The sequence below is a fragment of the Aphelocoma coerulescens genome, chromosome 1A, assembly GCF_041296385.1.
Source record: "Aphelocoma coerulescens isolate FSJ_1873_10779 chromosome 1A, UR_Acoe_1.0, whole genome shotgun sequence".
In the NCBI taxonomy this organism is placed as follows: domain Eukaryota; kingdom Metazoa; phylum Chordata; class Aves; order Passeriformes; family Corvidae; genus Aphelocoma; species Aphelocoma coerulescens.
In genome coordinates, this window is record NC_091014.1 from 65,631,757 (window position 1) to 65,651,578 (window position 19,822).

Genomic DNA, 19,822 nt, shown 5'->3' on the forward strand with positions numbered 1-19,822 from the left:
ATGCCTGTGTGATGTGACCATCAGACTGTCTCTCTCAGGGAAGGTTTCTCCTGCTAGGCTCGGTTTCCCCAGGGAATGAGAACAACGTGATCATGCTGCTGTTTCCTCATTCTGGTTTTTGAACTATTTTATCAACTTCAAAGAGCTTGAAAGAGCGAGAGACCTCTCAGTTCCTGCTTTTTTCCTGAAAAAATGGCAGGTCTGCCATGGATGGAAACCTAGATTAACAATCCCATGAAAGGTAAGGATCTGTTGAATTTGGCCTGCTGGCTGGCAATATATCATGTTGCAGCTTCCCTGGGCTTGTTGGAAAACTCTGGAGAGCAAGGAGGTTGCTGGTAGCTGAAGGGGGGAGAAGAAAAAAGGAATGGGGATGAGGACAGAACCTGGGGACTGGGTAGAATGGTGGAAATCACAGGCAAGAGAGAAATGGTGGCGTGGTGGAGAGGCAGGATGCAAAGACTCAGTCACAAATCCCAAGGGAACAAAGAAAATAGAAAATGAGATATTTTCTGACACTCAGAGATGTTCTTCCTCCAAACCCAACTGTTATTTGCTGCTTCTTATATTTCAACTCCCTTAATTTTTAGAGGCAGATGTAAGTTAAACTGCTAGATAAGACATTCCAAACACCAAAGTATTTCTAAATCACCTTTAAACCTTGCAGCTCCCCTTTTTTAAACTGAGCTTATGCTATCCTGGTGCAAAGAAAATGCACAATTCCCTTGAGCCCACGCTTAAAGGTTCAAATGTTCACTAACAGTGTCCAGTGCAAAATCGCTACAACGTAGTCTAAAAAAGGTGTCAATGCTTTCAACTAAATCACAATCCTCTTAGTCTTCCATGATGTTTCACTTCTGGAAACAGAAGTCTTGACCCTCTAAGGTCAACAGCATGGGCACCCAAAGGACTGGGTGAGTTTCACGGAGGGTGACAATGACTCTCAATGAGCTCTGTCGTGATCGCTGCCTAATGCTGGCTGCACAGCCTGATTTTGATTGCATTTGACTGTGTAACTTCATCGACTGTAATAGATTTAACCCTTATCACAGGCAGGGCAGACAGCACTTTCTATAGTTAGGATCGTGTGACCCCTGCCATGGCCAGTTTCTTTTAGCACTTCAGAACTTGGACAGAAATAAAGCTATTTAGACCATGACCTGCCCTGCCATGTAGATGCTTAATGTTGGTACAGAACATAGTGTAAGAAATTTGACCCAATGTGAAACATTTCAAATTGAAGCAAAAAACTTCTTGTTTTCACTTAGATAGGTGCAGACACAGATGTAGATCTAGATATCTTATAACTGCTTTGCTAACATAGTTGCTTTTATCTGCTCTAATTCTGCAGCAGTGCTCCACTACTTGTGGGAAAGTGGCTTCCACTATATTAGCTGAAAGTGCCACTCTAATCACCCTTGTGTCACCAAAAAAAAAGGACTCTAGTAAAATCTCAGCTGAAAACTTCCAAAGAAACTAGATGCTTTATTTTGGTATTGATGATCCTCTATATCAAGAGCTTTTCCACGTTTGCCAAATACACTCTACCACATTACGTGCTAAACACCACGATACAATTTCTCAATTGTATCATCATATATCGTATTTTCCACATTCCCCGTAAGAATTTTAGAGCTTGAAATACAAAAGATTATATTTTCTCTGGAACATATATCTCATTTGCCACAGAAGCCGAGTGGCAGAAAGAGCACAGAGAAGAGAAAAATAGAGGGGAATTCATCTGACTCCTTATAGTGCCACACGTCTCAGCATTGTGCTTGGTTTACACTAAACTGATTCACAAGCAGTTCTTAACTGCATTTTTGATTGTTCAAACACACTGTGCAAAAATATACAAAATGGGGTGGTTCTTTAGCATGCTGAACAAACACATGAATGGGATGGGCACCACTGCACGGTCACAACTACGCAAATCTTTTCAAACACATCTGGCTTTCTATTAAAAATAATTTTTAAATTGCTTGCAAACAAATAGCTGGTCAGACTTCAAAGGGTTTTCATTCTCTTTTCCCTTTCTCAGCAAGAATGGGTTTTAATTACAAAATGTGACTAAAAACTGAACTTAGGACATATTCACTAACTGTAGAGAAACACTCCCTGTAACCTTACTGGGAGAAAAGTTCAAAAAAAGATTAAGTGCTATGACTTATTTTTAGTTAACTTTTATTTCTGTGATTGCATGAAAAGACTTTACATATTTAACACGTATCAATGTGTATTTTTTCACTGCTTTTCATTTTTCCATCTTTTGGAAAAGGGAAGTATTTTATCTTGCATATGCTTGTGTGACTTTTGGCATGTTTTTGCAAAGGTACACAATTCCACATCTACTAGGAAGTACAAACAGAGGTCATGGGGTTCTCACATTTCATTTGCTCTCACTCTCCAGCAGCTTCCAGCACCGATCAGTAAAGCAAGACCTTGACTTTTGACCTCACTTATAATGTGGAGTAAGAACTGTGCACTTCTGAGCAGGCTAGACAAGCGACTTCAGAAAAGAGCCTTAGCCAAGTTGAAGGGCAGGTTAAATGAAAATTAATTGATGAGACAGTGCTGGTGACAAATTTAACCCACCCAGCCCTGTACAAAGACAGCTGAGCCTGCTGTGACAATCTTAGCTCCAGAACTAGAGGCACTGTGGGACATGGGGCAATATGCTGAAACCAGCAGGTCAGCCGGGCAGCTCCTCACGCCCAACCCAGTGCTCCTGCTCAGCATTCAGCCCTGCTCTCTGTCCAGCCCAGCTCCGGCTCCCGTGAACTCTGTTCCACATCCTTCATGTTCATCGAGAGCAAAGCGAGATACCCGTGAAGTGCGTCACACCCGCTTTTGTTTGTTTGCTGTTATCAGCAAATGGGAACACTAGCACAGCCACAGATGACAGCTGCATCAAGAGAAAACAGATCGAAGTCAGATGAACTGTTTACAGAACCCTTTAGGGTGGAAAAGGTTCTTAAGATCCTTAAGTCCAACCATTTCTTCCCTCAGTGATATTTAAAGACTAACAACTTCAAAATCCACCTCCCTGTAACTTTATTGGAGAATCCCCTCCTTCCCTGACTGGTAGAAACCAAGCAGATTATTAGAATTTACAGGATGGCAAGGATTAGAAGGGGAAATGACTCATTTATAAGTCCACTCTAATTTCAAAGCAAAACAGGAAGATGTTCCACAGGTATAATGCTTTGGAATAAAATTTGCATTTTCTGCAGTGCAATTCTGAGGGAAAATTTCAGCTTGTTTCTGTCCTTTCTGTGGATCCATGTAATGAGCATAACATCTCATTCATGTCTTAAAATTCAACATGTTAGGGGGCACAGCAGGTAATCACAGAGCCTCCCAGCATGACATTCTGTTTAAGACAGCTAAGGTGAACTAGGAGTGAAAAAAGAAGAGAATATTGAGTGGTTATGGAATACTGGCCTTATGTTTCTTCTGGAAACAGTCGCTGAAGTACTAAATCCAAATCAGCCATTCCTACTTCAAAATTTTAAAGACAAATAGCAAAATATTTCCAAACCACAAGAATCATTTGAGAGTGGAAAAGGAGGAAGGACTATATTAGCTATGTAAATACTTTTCTGAAAGACAGATAAATTATTTGTTACAGTCTGCATAGAATCTCTAGATACTGATATTAGGCTATGCCTTCCTAAAGAAAAAAAAGTATGGTGAAAACCAACAGAGGTTGAACCAATACAAATTCAATCTGGAATTAAAATGTGCAATTTTCCTAAATAAAACTCTGTGACACCTTTGCAGAAATAATACATACTACCCTCAGCATTTAAACCTTACCTCGAAAATGGATAATATCTCTGTAAATATTTCATAATTCAAATGAAAGGTACAGGTTTGATGCATGAGGATTTTAAACACAGAATGAAATAATCTCTCTTGGTCTTTTAAAACAGTGGTACACTCAAGTTCAAAGTGATTCTGCAGGACCAAGGAACAGTCAGAGACTGGTTTGAAGTTCAGATTCCTTACCTACTAAAAGGTAAAATGGAAACATTTTTGCTTCCAGCATAATCTCACTGGCTGCCAGTGTCTGAATTAGGCAACAACTACTCCTTTAAAATCCAGCTTACATCAAATTTACCTCCAGTTGACTGTTACCTTGTGCAAAGAGAACATCCATTCTGGTATAGCTCTGCCAGGCCAAAAGAGAATGAAATTTACACTTCCTGGCTTAAATCAGCTTTCCATCAGCTGCTCTGCTGACAAAGAGGATTAGCTTTGTGTAACAGTGAGCTCAGTGACAAACTGGACAGTGCAGCACTAAGTGGAGTGAGATATTGTCAGCAAAAAAGCTCTTGGCTATTCGTTTTCATTAGAATTTTTAGTACTTTTCCATTTAGACTTCTTGGGACAGGATTTTCTACCACTTTGCAAAGTGGATTCAGCTGCACCTGCATGAGCTGAATGAAAATGTTCCAAGTTCTAAACAGAAGTTTTACACATCGGCAGGGCAACCTAAGGAAAAAGGCAATGAAGAGTATGACTAACCTTTTTTTCCTTCTCCTTGGAACACTTCTCCCATTAAACTCAAAGTGGTTTTTTAGTAAGAAGCATCAGAGGCTAAAGCATACAAACTTCTCCCTTATGCCAGGCCAGTGGTCCCAAAAATCATTTCAGATGATGGCCTCTCAGATGAAATTCCAGGTTAAATCACTTCCCAAAATGAGCTGTCTATTCACCTAGGAACTTGTCTGGATCAGTCAATTTAGGAAAAGTGCTGGTCTATTTAAAACTCTAGAGGGATGAAAGGATACCAAAACATCCCCAACCAAACTAAACAAACAAACAAAAAACTGTATCGGTCCCTTTAAACAATGGGAAAAACAATAAAAAAGTAACATTCTCTATTTTCAGCTGAGAAGTCAATTCCTCCTGAAGAGAGAAAGGCTCCACAGACTCAGAGATCTTTTTCACAGAAATTCCTAACTTTTACCTAGGAATTAGCTAGGAATAACTGGTTCAGTTTATCATGAATGAAGCAATGAAAAAACCTTACACTCACCAGTGTAAAAACGACACTGGACATTGGGACAATAGGAAAAATGCCCTGCTGGTTGGACTAATTAGACATACAAAAGTTCTTAAACTTCTTTTGGGAATTAAACTCATAACAAACCCTGCTTGTTATTGAAATTAGGAAGTGTTGAGTTTGGAAGAGTTCAAGCCAGTAACCCATAGGTTTGATTAGCAGTCCCTGGCCCAGTCATCTACCCAGGCTTCTTCAAATGTTTAAAGGTAGATAAAAATAAAGACACTGCCACTTACTGTACAAGTCACCCTCTGTTTTGCGCTTTTGGTTTTCCCTCCCTTCCTTTCTCAGAGATGAGAGTGAATTAAATGTGAATCTAGGAACTAAAATATGCACTAAATAGTATCATAACAGTGTTATTTCTGGTGGTCACTGTGCTTCTGGGCACCTGCTAAGGGTTTAACACCCAGGTTCTCACTGGAGCAGAGGCATGTAAATTCCAGCCAGTCAGATGAACTGGGTTAAAACTGTAAGAATATAAGAATTGTATAAGCTCAAACAGTAACCACAGAACCATTAAGGTTGGAAAAGACCTCCAAGATCACCGACTCCAACCTTTGACCAGTCACCAACTTGTCAATTAAAGCACAGCCCTGAGTGCCATGTCCAGTTGTTAAGCTGTAATGCTGCCTAAGAACCAGGATCCCATCTCTGACTGAGGCAAAGAGCAGATGGCTCAGGAAGAGGTCAGGACTTGCACAACATTACAGTCTTACATCCATAATGCACCCTCCCATCTTCCAACCATCCACAGCTCTCCTCTACTAGGCTGACTGGGCTTGCAGCCTCCCAGAAAATGTCCTCTTACAGATTACAGGCTGACATGTGCCCTGAGCTCATGAAAGAGGGAGTTTTGGTAGCCTACAGTTCACAACTCTACTGATCTTGCATCTTCTGGCCCTGCTTATCTACTGGGATGATTTGACACTGCAGTGGGAGAGTCCTGCACTGTGTGGATGGTGTAGAACTGTCTACCAGGTGTCCTAACTCAGCATTTTGTGGACTGTGTTGGGACTAGAAACAGAGACATGAGATTTCCTCTTTTCTCTGTATGAGCTGTACATGCCAGATTGTGTCTAGGCACAATAAAGCCACGCACTTTCATTCTGTGCTGCAACCATTTTGCTGTGACGTCTGGCACAACACATCCTGCAGCTGCATCTTTCTCCCCATCTCAGCTGCTGCCTGGTGGGAACTGTGTTCTAACTGTGAAACACTGGCCAAACGTAATTATACTTCAAAGGAAAACATTTATGCAATAGCACTGAAATAGGAAACCCAGCTATTTTACTTCAGGATGGGAGGGGATGATGTGCTCTAACAAAATATTGTTTCCTCCAAAGATTAAACATTAGGAAGCCCTAAAGAATCTTCTTCACTGACATATTGCTTGTTTGACCTAAATAGTTTGCTGCTAGAAGGCAGCAACAAGAACAGGTCTGAAGATTTAGCTCTCTCTTATTTAATTACGGTACTCCAAATCAACCTCTTGTGTCTCAACTGACTTTTGGGCCAAATGACCTTTTCACAGCCAAAGGAGCCCTCACTAAGATAGTTAACTTTTCCAGGAAGAGTTTTAGCACCCTATAGGAATGTTAAACAATGGTATAACAGCTTGACATTGTTTCCTCTATTGGTAGATTTAAATATCAGCCCACAGAGGTTATAAAGCATGATGGCCTAGAAATCCACAGTTTTCTTCCCTTAAATATTATTTACAGCAATTGAGAATAATATTTTAAATTTATAATTACGTTTCATTCCACATATTCTTGGAATAAAATCTGAACAGACATTTCTGTATTTGTGACATAGCTGATGGTTGCCTATGGGATTTCTGAGGCTTTGCAGGATGGACAGTGCCTTCTTGCATAAAGGTGTCCATGCCACGTGTGAACAGCAAAAATTATTTTAATACTGTGGCTAGTTTATAAATATATTAAAAATCTGTAGGTTCACTCAGATGTGAGATCATTAGTTTTTCTTTTGAGTGCACAGAGAGGGGCAAGGCCCCCAAAAGTTATCATGAAGAGAAAAAACAATTGCTTTGAGAAAAACAGGCTCTATTCTGGACTGCTTGCAGCTCACTGAATTAACCAAAATTAAACCAAACCATTCTATATTATGCATATATACACATGAAGAGACCATGAGGGAGCAGGAATGTCTGGACTCCTACACAGCAGGACTGTGGTATTCATGCTGCCTCATTAATGCACCCAACAACCATAACTAACTTAGGAGACTAGGCAAGATGATTTACAAGGGACTGGGCTGACAGAATAAGGGGGAATGGCTTCACACTGACAGAGAGGAGCTTTAGATTGGATATGAGGAAGAAATGGTTCCCTGTGAGGGTGGGGAGGCCCTGGCACAGGTTGCCCAGAGAAGCTGTGGCTGCCCCATCCCTGGCAGTGTCCAAGGCCAGGCTGGAGGGGGCTCTGAGCAAGCTGGGATAGTGGAAGGTGTCCCTGCCCATGGCACGGGGTTGGAAAGAGATGATGTTTACCACCCAACCCAGATCATTCCATGTTTCTATGATTCTCTGTTTCTGAGTCAGGCCAGTAGCACACAAATGCTTAGGCCTTGTCTTTGGAAGACACAGTTCCCCAGCGTGGCAAGTTTCAAATATCCAGCTGAAAATTACCAACTAAGTAATTTTCTTCACTGATTTCAGCCAAGGAAGTGTCTGAACAATGAATGAGGTGATTCTTTTAACTACCTCTACCTTCACTAAGTGCTGGAATGCAAAAACCTCTTCAACTCAGGTTTGCCTGCGACCATATGAGAAATCCCAGATCATGCAAAGTACCCCTGATGAGGGCAGTGCTAAAGACATTTGAGTCCTTGCAACATTGTTTGTGTCACACTTCGAGTGGAAAGAGAACAGTGAAAACCAAACCCACTAGACAGCTTACACAGATTCCAAGAAACAAATGTGGGTCTTTAGAACTCAGAAAATACTTCCTACATTTGCCAGTTACAAATTAGGCCTAACCTGAAATGCTTGAATTAGAAGGACTTATTATGGTTTGTTAAAATTAAGAAGCAGGCTGGGGGGAAAAAACCCAAAGCAACCATCATCCACTGCAATTCCACGGAATTTTTATCAAGAGAAGGGCTATTGGTTATTTTTTCTACTGTGTTACATTAAGAGTGTTGTGAGGGTCAGATGTTGGCTAGAGCTGAATAGGTTTTACTAGTTTCCACTGAGCTTTCAGACCTGTCAGATGACACAGAGGCATTCATGCCTGGACACCTCATGGTCTTACAAATACCATTTCTCATGCTCTAGAATCAACATCCAGCTGTGGGTCAGTCATAAGCGATGAGAGAAAGAGAAAGAGAAAATACAATAAATGGTATAACACAGTAAACAGGGAGCCAGGAGATGATTTGCTGAAAAAGAAAAACCAGGGAAGAATAAGGACAATGTCTCCTACCTGGTCCAGATTGTTGTAGAAGTCAATACTGGCTGCACAGAGGTATCTCCCAAGCAGAGTTGCATGTGTAGTAAAAATTGTGGCGACGGGAAGTTTCTGTGATCGAGACAGGATTAAACCCACTCCTGCCTGCCACTCGTGGAAGTGGGCAACTATACTGGGCTTGTCATCAAACTGACAGGAAAGCTGAAAATAGAAAGAAATATATGAAACATGCATTATCCTATTAACCATCCCAGCTCCAGAAAACCCTTTCTTTCTTGCGAAGCCTTCTGTATGCTTGCTCTCCTTCTTGTGACAAAACAGTACAATTTTAAGTGGTCATTGCCTTGATTCCCATCAGGCCTAATCCTTAGCCCAGGAAAAACCTGTGCCTTTCTAGTGCCTCAGAACAGACTCCTTTCTAGAGTGTCAGAGGGTTCTGACAAGCCCAGTCACTTGGACTCCACATTGGGCAGCTCCACTGCCCTTCTTCTGGAAAAATATAATTAAATGACCATTTAACATTTAAGTTTTAAATACAAATTTGATCTACATCAAGATCAACTTCCTTAAAATCATAGTTTTCTATCTGGAGAATAGGAACCACATGTCAAAGCAGCTTTGGTCTGCAAAGCTCTAGATTTAAAAACTGTACCTCTTTTAAAAACCAGGCTGTTAATGATCCAAAAATCACAGCATCGTTGGCTTCTCGGTCATGAAAAGGGATTCCTATGTTGCTGACTTCCCAAAATTCACCTTTCCACTTGTCCAGGTTCCAAGCTGCTGATCCTATATCAAACAGTAAGACATATGGGCTGCCCTCTATCAGCCATCTTCCAAAAAAGGCCTATGGAAAAGAGGCAAGGATATAGAAAGAAAATGTTAAAGTGAATGTAAAGGCCAGTTAGCACAACGATTTTCATCCATCACATCTGAAGTATTCCACACAAAGAACACGTGTTCACAGTCCTACACACCCAGGATTTGTGGTTTTCCTTGCAAAACACATGGAGTAATACTGGAACAAAGGAAACTGCAGTCTTTAGGAACATTTTATTTTTAAGACTTTCATTTTAGATTTTCATTGCAATATTAACTTTTTTCCCATGGCGGGGGGGGGGTTGGGGGGGAGGAAGGAAGGTTAGGAAGACAGCACTTGCTTGAATAATGAGGTCTTCTGTTCTTATTGAACTATGCCACTTTTATTCTTATTTCAAAATTATTGTTTTCTTTCATTCATATTTGTCTCCAGTCTTTTGCTATCTTAGGGAGAGGTTTTGTAGGACTGATGCTTGGCACCTGCACATACCATGACATTTCTTCCTTCTTCCCAAGCAGCACAGAGGGGAAGGATTTCCACTTCCAGTTGGAAGAGTGGAAGGATCAATCAGAAGGTACCTCAATACCTAAAATCACATCAGGCTAAAAATGCAGCTTTCCTGCTTTATCTGCATTGGTATAGCTAAACATTTCTAAGAGCATTTACAACTTCACTGCCCTCACCTGCCCTCCCAACCCAGCTGGGCCCATACTACAGTCTGCAAAGTCAAATTATTTCACATTAAATCCACCATCAAGACGGCTGGGACCTCAGGGGTTGAACCCAGCCCTGACGCTCCAATGAGCTGAAGAGAGGTCAGGTCTTGAAAACAAATGAGATAAAAACTCTTGGCCTATTTTCACAGGAAGCACAAGGCATAAAAAAAGACAGGTTTGCTCCTTTTCACTCCTCATGTATTTATTTCAGACTGTCCAGATTTGCTATTCAAGAAAATGAGGTTAAAAAGCAGGGAACCCAGACTTCATCTAAATATGTGGTCAGGTTGTGGCAAGGAACATACCTGACCTGAGAAGTTTGGAAGCATTCCTAGGCCCCCCAGTTTAAAACCATCCATTGTGATGCCTAAGCAAAATCCAGACATAAATGTTAATAGGATAAGTGCAGCTCCTGGAAACTAGAGCGTCATTATTGGAGATCAAAGCTATATTTGACGTCCCTGGGACAGATTTGCTGCTGTATGTGAATACTCCAGCAGCACAATGCACATGTTGGGCTGGCAGAGGTGGCTGATTAAATGGGATTTATTGCTGGAATAACATAAAGCATTGTAATCAATCTGCCCCACAAGACTTCAGCTGTTTTCCAGACAAAGGAGTGTTGCACAGCTTGCAGAGGCAACATGGGAAACTTGATCAATTATCTATGAAAATCTGATGAAAATAAGAAATGGCAGATTGGACCCTTCAGTTTGAGCCTGAACAATACAAGCATCATGTCAGTGTCCCCAACAGACACTTTCCTAGCTGTGGCACATACTCATCCTACAAAAACCATCTGCATAACAGGGCATTAGATCCTAAGAACAGCAGAACTGCTCTTACAAAGGGAGACAACACAGTGCCAGTGCCACAGCCCAAGAACTTTAGGAATTTCTACACTGAAGTGTGTCAATCCCCCCAGCAACAGGAAGTATACTTCCTTGCTTCTGCCTCTCAATGCTCTCCACCTCTGTTCAGCACACATTATGAGCAGACAATTTTTCCTCCTGCAAACTGGCATCTCTGAGGGACTCAACACTGAGCCAGAGTGCAGGTGAGTTCTACATCTCTGATGAGGGCTTCAAGAAAGGAGGTCAAATTTAGCACGAGTTACCCTCCACCCATTTTCAGCCAAAGCTGCTTGCAGCTTAATAACTGCCCATCAACACAACAGGTTCCATTTCTTTTAGCAGATAATCTTTATAGGAAGAAGTTTATTCCTATTTTATTGTTGGAGAAACTGAGTCTCAGAAAGGCTATGAGATCACACAGAAAACACTGGTTAAAATCATGTTGGAAAGGGAGTTGAATCCACTCCTTGTGTTGTGGTTTAACCTCTCTTCCCAGGGAACTGACAGCTGGTTGCACTGAGCTGAGGAAGTGGATTCTTTGTCAGGTGGGTGCTTTTCTCAAGTTCCTTTCTGGCTTTCAGCTCAATATTATGATACATAAGAAAAATTGAGAGCTACCAGAATGCTCTTCTCACTCCCATGCAAGAATGTGAAATGTAAGGGCTCAGTCAAAGTAAGGTCATATTATATCTACTAAAATCTCACCATGCTTAGAGACCAGATAAATAACTCATTAATCCAATTAAGCAGCCTTGCAGATAAATGACTGTTAAAACCCATAATTGGATGAACTGGTTCTTCCTCAAAAATAACCTTTAATGAATTGACTCTGCTGTTCTAACAGTGGATTCCAAGCCTTTCCCATTGTGACATTGACCAGGACTGCTGTGTCAAGTGGAACGACAAGAGCATTAACCCAAACTTTAATCTCCTCAGAGTCAGATTTGTTGCCCTGGGAAGCAGCAGCACATCTGATTTACCTGACACCCTTGGCTTTTCATGGTGTCCATTGCCTTCTTAACTGCAGGGTTTGGAGGCTCACAGAATTCCACCTGAGTCTTCACATTCTGCTCAAAATAGGGGCCAATCAGGAAATAGTTTTCACCCCATTCATCTGCTGTAGTTTTGGCTTTTGTCTGGATCACAGTGTAAATGCCTCCCACTGCAAAAGAAGATCACAAAGAACAGAAAGTAAAAAGGGCCACAGGCCACAAATCTCCGTACTAAGCTCCACCCCACCTGTGGATCAGATACACTGCTGGTTAAATCCCTTCACATACAGAGATTTTAAGTGAAATGCAGACTCAATCAAATAAATAGAAGTTCAGTCTCTTAAATGATGTCAAAGGTTCACTGTTCAGTTGAGGGATTAAAACCCTGGGCCTCATACTTCCACTCTCCCATGTCTGATCTTGATTCTGCTGCATCCCAAGCACAGCCTTCTGCTTTTGTTTTATTGCTGCAGTTACAATTTTCAAACATATTTTTCATCATGTGGTAAGAACTGAGCTTGTTTGACACAAATCACTAAGAGAAGTTGAGGGACTGATGGATTTCATTGACTACTGACTATAAAAATGGGTGTAAACTAATATCCTCAAAGCATAAGGAGACTTGTTCCATCATCAGTCTTGAAGAGCTGTTAAAGTTGGAATGAATGTAGCCTTACACTGACAGTATAAATGTCTGTAGCACCTTTCACCAAAATATTGTCTGCTTTAAAAACAAATGCAGCATTCAAGTAATGCATAAAGAGAATGCAGCACATCCCCTGCCAAGTCAGTACAGATCTATCTAGTCTTGCACATGGCATGCAAGAGTCCCTTAGCTGCTCTTCGTCACAGTTTTCCATAGCCAGCCCCAAAATTCACGTATTTGCAAGGCAAACATCCCTTTGCCACAGTCCCCAGGGTGCCAGGCAGGGGACATTGCACCACCACCAACTCAGAAGAACAACAGTGCCTGCTGGAATCCAGCAAGGGGGAGGGATGGCAAGGGAAAAGAAAACCCAAAGGCAAGCAGCTGCTGCACACCAGAGACAGTGAGCGTGGTGGGGGAGAGGAAGCACAACAGGTACAAAGAGCAAAAGAAACACTAGGGAAGGGATTGGTGTTCCTACATCAACATTTCTTCCTCCACTGAATGTTGAAGCTTTGGAAATCCTTGGCAGCACTCCAGGCAAGGAGATGGTGCTACATCTTCCTGCAGTGACATCAAAATTACCTATGGAGTCAGCACTGAAAGCTGCCAGGGTCTGAGAGCTGGCACTCCAGGCTCACCCTTTTAAAGCTATTGGGATATCCAGAGGGGCCCATGCACCACATCCAGTTGAATTAAAAACATTGAGAAGTTACCTAATTCTCCTTAAAAAATCTGCCACCAGTAGGTACAATATGGCAGCTGAAGTTGCTCAGCACTTTGGGAGATTAGTTCCCAGATTAATTAAACTGTATCCCCTGACAACTACAGAAAGCCTTCAGCAAAGCCTGGTGTCTTGCAGCCCTGAGGAGCTGAATGAAGCTACAGTTTTAATTATGCTCCTAGAAAATAAATTGTTCACTTAGATTCCTTTTCTCTACATATAGCCCATTTGTTTTGAATGCTGGAAGGATCCCTAGTCTTAATATTTTCATGTCTCAGGATTCTAGGTATTTACAAAGAAAAAAAAATGCAGTTCCAATCTACCAGCTTGCTAAGTAGAATTAGTACAATAAATTATAACCCTGAATAATTCAAGACCTAAGAAGACAAGAATCTTACAGATGTCTGTTCCTAAATCAAGCTCTAGGTTCAAGAGTTTCACATCATGTAGACATGGAACTGCAGAAGGAAACCTATGCATAAGACTATTATTCTCCCCTTCAGCAGGACAATAAATTAATTTACAGTCATTGTATTCTTTCATGGCTGCTTTGGACAGGGATTTAGAGAAATCTTAGATAAATAACACTGTATTTTCCCTCCAAGTTCCTCTGCTCACAAGCTGAGTCTATTTGAATAGCTTGGATTCAGATAAACATAATATTTTAATTATATGAGACAACTCAGGACATTCAACCTATAAAGCAATAGTTACGATGATACATCTGTTTTTATGGGGTGGTAAATTCATCATAGGAACATAAGGGGCTTCAATCCAACATGGATAAATATGAGGCTTGGTAGAAATCTTAGTCATGAAACTGGCTGGTTTGAATTGGCAGGGATACAGAGCTCAGAATGAGGAAGATTTTAGTGCAAAGCAGCCTGGTGATCCAGGGAAAAGCGAAAATATGACTTGCAAGATGAAAGACACTAAATAACACGATAAAGTATATGCCTAGAGTGAAGCAAAGCTCCTTCCCCCATCACAGGAGCGTGGATCAGCCTCTTCCATACTGCAAGGGGTTCAACACTGGGATTGGCAATGTAGCTGAGTTTCCACAGCCACGGATTTGAAAAGGAAGCTACAGCTCACAGGCTGGGTAGAGCCTGGACCTTTGTTTTGCACAGCCAACAGCTGAGTATTTCTTTCCACAGGGTTATCCTTAGCATCCCTGTGTGCCCTAAAGGGCCAAAGATGTATGGAAGGCCTCTTATGGGGGAAAGACTGGAGAGTGTGCTGTGCTCTGCTGGTGTAATCTGTTGCACAGCAAGGTAAAAAACAAATCAGGGCACTGATTTGCCTGAAATGCAATGAAAAGTACTTACAATAAAATCCAAAGAGTACATTTTAGAGGCTGTAAAAACTCCTTAGAAGCTAACTGTGATAAAAGCAGTCTTACCTGGCCCCCAAACTGGCTTTTGTCTTCCCTGTTACTGTGGCAATATGACTCACAAAACATGTCTGTGCATAAGCTTTAATTGACAGCGGAGGGAAACTGCAAGTGAAACTATGTATGTGGGAAGTGTTGGGTATAACTTAAAAAAGACATCTTGAGAAGAACAGAGCAATGTCTAGAATAATGTATCGACTTTGGAAATTACACTTCTCCACAGCAAACTCAAGGAACACATTATACATCTTTAAGAGATAGCTTCTATATGCTCAGTTGCTTTGAATTCCCTGGAAATATCCGTGCCAGTAAGCAAAACATTACATATCCTACTGAGTAACAGAGTAGGGGTTTACATATTCACCTCACAGAATTCTCAAATTGCTTCAACAGTTTGGTAAACCCTCTTTTTCTTCTCAAATACAATGTTTTAAGGCCATACTAGAAACAGCAAACCTTTCCAAACAAGAGGGATGTACCAAAATGTTGCAAGTTTCTCTATGCTGCCTCTGAAGTTCTGTACTTTGAAACAGGCTTAAAACAAACAAGAAATAAAAAAATGAGAAAGACAGAGAATCAGCAAAGATCAGAGCAAGAGAACTGGTTTGGAGCCTCACAAACATGGGGAATTAGCAGTAAAATGTTGACACAGGGATAGTGTTCTGATCTTCAACAAAATGCTTTATTCAAATATTTAAGTTTTAGTCATTTTAAAACGTCCTTGAAAGAAAAATATTTTCATTATTTCTTTTTAAAACAGGCTTTTAACATTTCCACCAATAAATGAAATCAAGTTTAGAAGGAAATAAACAACAAATTTCTTCCCTGTTTATTTCCTTTCTTCCTATTCTTCCTCTTTTTTTTTTTTTTTTTTTAAGGGAAAAAATAAAGTGGCACAGAAAGGGGAACTAAGATGTTTGAGAAAGAAGGATTTTTTTAATTTAAGACATGTTTGACCTCTTTTTGGTGACCTCTTCAAAAAATAGAAGATGAAACCAAAATACTTTTTCAGAAAATATTCCATAGAATTATTTTAAAAGTCTGAACGTTTTTATCTATGTTACCACTACTATGAATTTGTCTAAAGGAGTTCTCTGCATCACTCCAGCATTTTCTTCTTTCCTTGTTTCAAGTCCTGCTGCATTATTTCTTTTGTGTATTTAAAATCCAAGCAGCAATTAGAGCTTGTCCTCCCACCCACCTCACACTGCAGAAGGACAGAGGGAAGGAGCAGCAGAAACCAAAAATGAGGGAGAGAAATAGGAAGTGAACTATGGAAGTGAAACAGAGGTAAGTGGAGATTGTCACTGTTCAGAGTCCTTTCCCACACACCTTTACTACAGAGAGAGAGGATCAGGATGACTCCAGGGCTCTGCAGCTTCTTTGCTATGTCCTGAGCAGGCCACTCTGAAGGCACTAAAGCTTCCCAGAGAACCATGACAGCCACAGGATCCATGGGAGCAGTGTGAGCCCAGGATTCAAACTGACTTCACTGCCACAATCGCTTGTTACATCAACTGTTTCATCCTTCTCCTCAGAATGTGTCTCTGATCTGCACAGGTGTGACAAAAGTTGGGATTGAACTTATTTTTTCCTAACTTTTGATTGGAATCTTATTGATTGATTGATTGCCCGTTGAGGTACCATTAATAAAATCAGGTAGTAAAACATGGCAGGTGAAAAACAACCAGCATCTTCAGCTGGCAGATATTTTTCATGTGTTTTTTGGGCTGTGTTTGTGGCCAGGAGTCCTCAGAAGATAGATCTCCACATTCTTTGAAATTCTGACATTCCAAACATATTCTGAAATAATACTGAACCGCTGAAATTTATGACAGATGTCCACAATTGAGAAGCTATTTCTGTGTGCATCATGCCCAGTGCACAGGATTTCATTTGGAATTGATTTGACATTGATATTCCACCCCACTCTATAAATGCACAGAGCTCTGAGGCTGTGCTTATGCCAAGTTTATGCCAGCACATCCCCACTCCCCAAAGGGTGTTACTTCAGCTGTGTCACTAATTACAGCAATCACCTTCCCCCAAGGAACTTTCATCATGGGAAGATGTTTAACACAGAGGAGGTAAAATGCTGGTCCCACTGACCTCAGTGGATTCAGGACTGAATTTCCAAAAGTCCAGTTTTTCACCAGAGGAACTGTACTGAGATCTCTGCTCCAGGGAGAGCTGAACCAAGTTTTGTTTTTAGCACAGTCTTCATTGCAATGGGGATGGAAAAAAAATATTTGAGATTCATCTACCAATGACTCTTGAGCTAAGCTGTTCACAGCTGAATGATGATACAAGCTGGCTGTTTGCCCAGCATTTTTAAGCATTCTTCTATTTTCTCTCGAAAAGCTGTGAGTGGTACAGCAGGGGATACTAATCTAAATATCACTGGAATTATTTTCAAGACATCTTTCCAGAGAAAAGAGCAGATCTTGAACATTCTCAACCCTTCTCACTAATGTGTCAGAAAACCCACCAGAGAGAAACCCAACCCAGGCACTAAATCTTCATAGCTTGGTAGCCACTTTTTTGTGCTCCTGTACTAAAAGCTGTTACTGATCTTCATGCTATGGAGGAAAGAAAGCAGTTCCTTTTTTTCCACAGATACATGACCAGACCTGGCTTTACTGGAGCATGATGGCCAGGAGAGAAAGGAAGAGGTAAAAATGCTGATCTCCCCCACTATTACCACCAGATTTGTGGCACTGCAGTGCACTGGGACCCTTCACTATCTACATTTTTCCCCTTCTGCCACAGAAACCGTAGATCCACCTCACGTAGGGTTTTGCCCACCAGTGAAAAGCCAGCTAAAGTGAGGGAAATCTCACAAAACAAACTACACATTTCTCATTTCTTTGGCAGAGGACTTTCAATGCCAGAGGATTTCAATATTGTGTTTGGTTTAGGTGGCAAGTTCCCTCTCCTGTGACTGGGAAGGGTAAGGGAGAGCGACACTGGCAGATGAGCCTTTTTTATTTCCAATTCTCTCCTTCAGCTACCTTATCTTTGCTTGCTGCAGACAGAGAAGAGGAAGGAGAGCAGTAACTGAGAGGCCAATGTTTTCCATGTCAGAAGTTGTAACTTAGCACAGGCTGCAGCCAGGACAGAAAATACAAAAAGGAAACATGGAGAAGTAGAAAGCTCTGTCTTATTAGAGCATGTGTTAAATGATCTATATTTAAAACAAAAAGAGACACAACTTCCCTGTTCCAGCTGCTGACAAAGAAGAGATGAGACTCTGGAAATAATGGATACTTGTAGATCTCTCAGCCCTCAGTTCATACAACCATCTTGTTCTTCCCTACAGCTGCACCTCATGCCTCAGTACCAACCAGCACCACCAGGGAAATCCCAGGGAATGCTTGCTCCCCATGGGCAGCCTGGCACGTGAAGACCCTCTCCCACTACAGAATCACATAGTCTCCAATTTGCAGGACCCCCTCATCATCCTCTGGCTCTGAAGAGGTTCAGCTCAGCACCTGCAAAGATCATTGGTTACAGGGATGGGAATGGATATCCACCTGTGAGCTCTGCTATCACCTTCCTCACAGGAAAGAGGACAATTCATCCTGATTGTCAGTGCCACGAGAGAAATGGAGGAACTACTAAGAAGCAGCAGTGGCCAAGAAGGAAATGTACCCAAGCACCTGGTGATGCACACAAAATTAACACAAAGACTGGGGCTCGCTCCTGCGGGCAGCAGCAGCTTTACACCACCTCGGCAGTGCAGACCAACTTCAGGCTGAGCTATTCTGACCTTTGCATTGCCATAAAGGAAGAAAGAGACCTTCATATTAAATGCTCAAAATTAGCTTGTCAGGCAATAAATCCAGCTAATGCTTATCTTGCCTTCTATGTTAGGAACATATACAGCAGCACAAACACTAAAACATGCAGCAGAACTAAATCTCTGTGTGGCCAGCTTACTTCATCAAATAAACAATTCCTCCTGCTAAAGGAGGTAGGAAATATACAGTACAAGGTATTATTTCCTAAGCCTATATATCTTCTGTGATGACTCTCCCTGTATTTTGCTGGCTACTCTCTCTCACAGTGCCCTAACATTTTCCCAGAACTGTTTACAAAAGTTAGGTCACCAGGGAACAGTTCTCACCACGTGACTTGGACACTCAATTGCCTGGAAGATATAGAAAAAAACTCCCAAACCCTCAGTATCAAGAATTTACCAGAAAAATAGGCTGAAACAGGCTTATAAAAGGGATTTTGCAAAGATGCTTCTGGTCGAGGTTGGTTAATGGAAACTTTGCACAAGGTCAGATTCTAATGAAAAAATTGTTTTCCATGCCATGTTCTTTCAGCCCTGTTTGAATATATGGGCTTGGAAAGTGGTGTAAGTAAAGGCACCTGGTTTTTAAATGTACTGAATAAAATTGACTTTATTAATATTAATTCTCTCATAAAATGTGTGAATAGTAAATTTTAGCTGTGTTGGTTGATTTGGCTCCAGTGAAGTCAGCCAGAGCTCTATGGAAGATTAAATGATTCACTCCATTTTGTACCTGCACAGGGAAAATCTAATGGGTTACCTTTTCTTAAGTGTCTTGTGTGATATCTACAACCACTGGGTCCAGATGACTCAGAAAATACATGTACTGTCGAGTTCAGAGAATTTAGTGAGAACTCCTGAATTTCCTAGATTTCTGCTGCCATCTGCTTGCCAGAGCCTTACTTATCATGCACACTGCAAAAGTGAATGCTGCATGCTCCAAGTTCTGGCTTTAGCAAATTAACTCTAAAAGCTTCACTGAAGCAACTGAAAAATAAGCCCCCAGGGATTCAAAGTGCCAAAGCTACTCTGTCCCACCTCTGGGTATTGATAGGGCTCACCACCCGAAAAAGAGCAATGTAAACCAGCAGAAATTGTCACAGAACAGGAATTCCAGTTTCCCCATGGTGATAAACCCCAGCACTGCCTGTTCCTCTCATACACATTTCCCCTTCAAAGTTAAATTCCTAACAGACTACAGATCCCCTCTCCTGATTAATCTCTGTGTATCTGCCAGGAAAATAACACACATGAAGTCAATAATTTACTCATACTAACTCGCTCTTGTGTTGAAAATGGACCCTTGCAGAACTACACCTACCTGAAAGGGGATTATTTGATGGGCAAATTAGAAATGGAAGAAGGAGGATTTTTGCCCAACA

General features: G+C 41.3%; 1 protein-coding gene and 1 long non-coding RNA gene across 3 annotated transcripts in view; one reads left to right on the top strand and one right to left on the bottom strand.

The window, feature by feature from the left end:
* GYS2 (glycogen synthase 2) overlaps positions 1–19,822 on the bottom strand; it is a 43,690-nt gene that overhangs the window by 22,708 nt on the left and 1,160 nt on the right. The window contains exons 2-4 of the mRNA XM_069003327.1: positions 11,867–12,048; positions 9,152–9,343; positions 8,515–8,700 (exon numbers count right to left, since the gene is read on the bottom strand). Of these exons, the coding sequence (XP_068859428.1) occupies positions 8,515–8,700; positions 9,152–9,343; positions 11,867–12,048 (560 nt within the window). The remainder of the gene's footprint in view (positions 1–8,514; positions 8,701–9,151; positions 9,344–11,866; positions 12,049–19,822) is intronic.
* On the top strand, positions 13–19,187 carry LOC138104266 (uncharacterized). Of its 2 annotated transcripts, XR_011147998.1 has the most exons (4): positions 13–241; positions 15,817–15,931; positions 17,258–17,313; positions 17,961–19,187. It is a non-coding gene; the product is annotated as an uncharacterized lncRNA (long non-coding RNA). The 2 variants fall into 2 exon arrangements; XR_011147999.1 differs by lacking the exon at positions 17,258–17,313.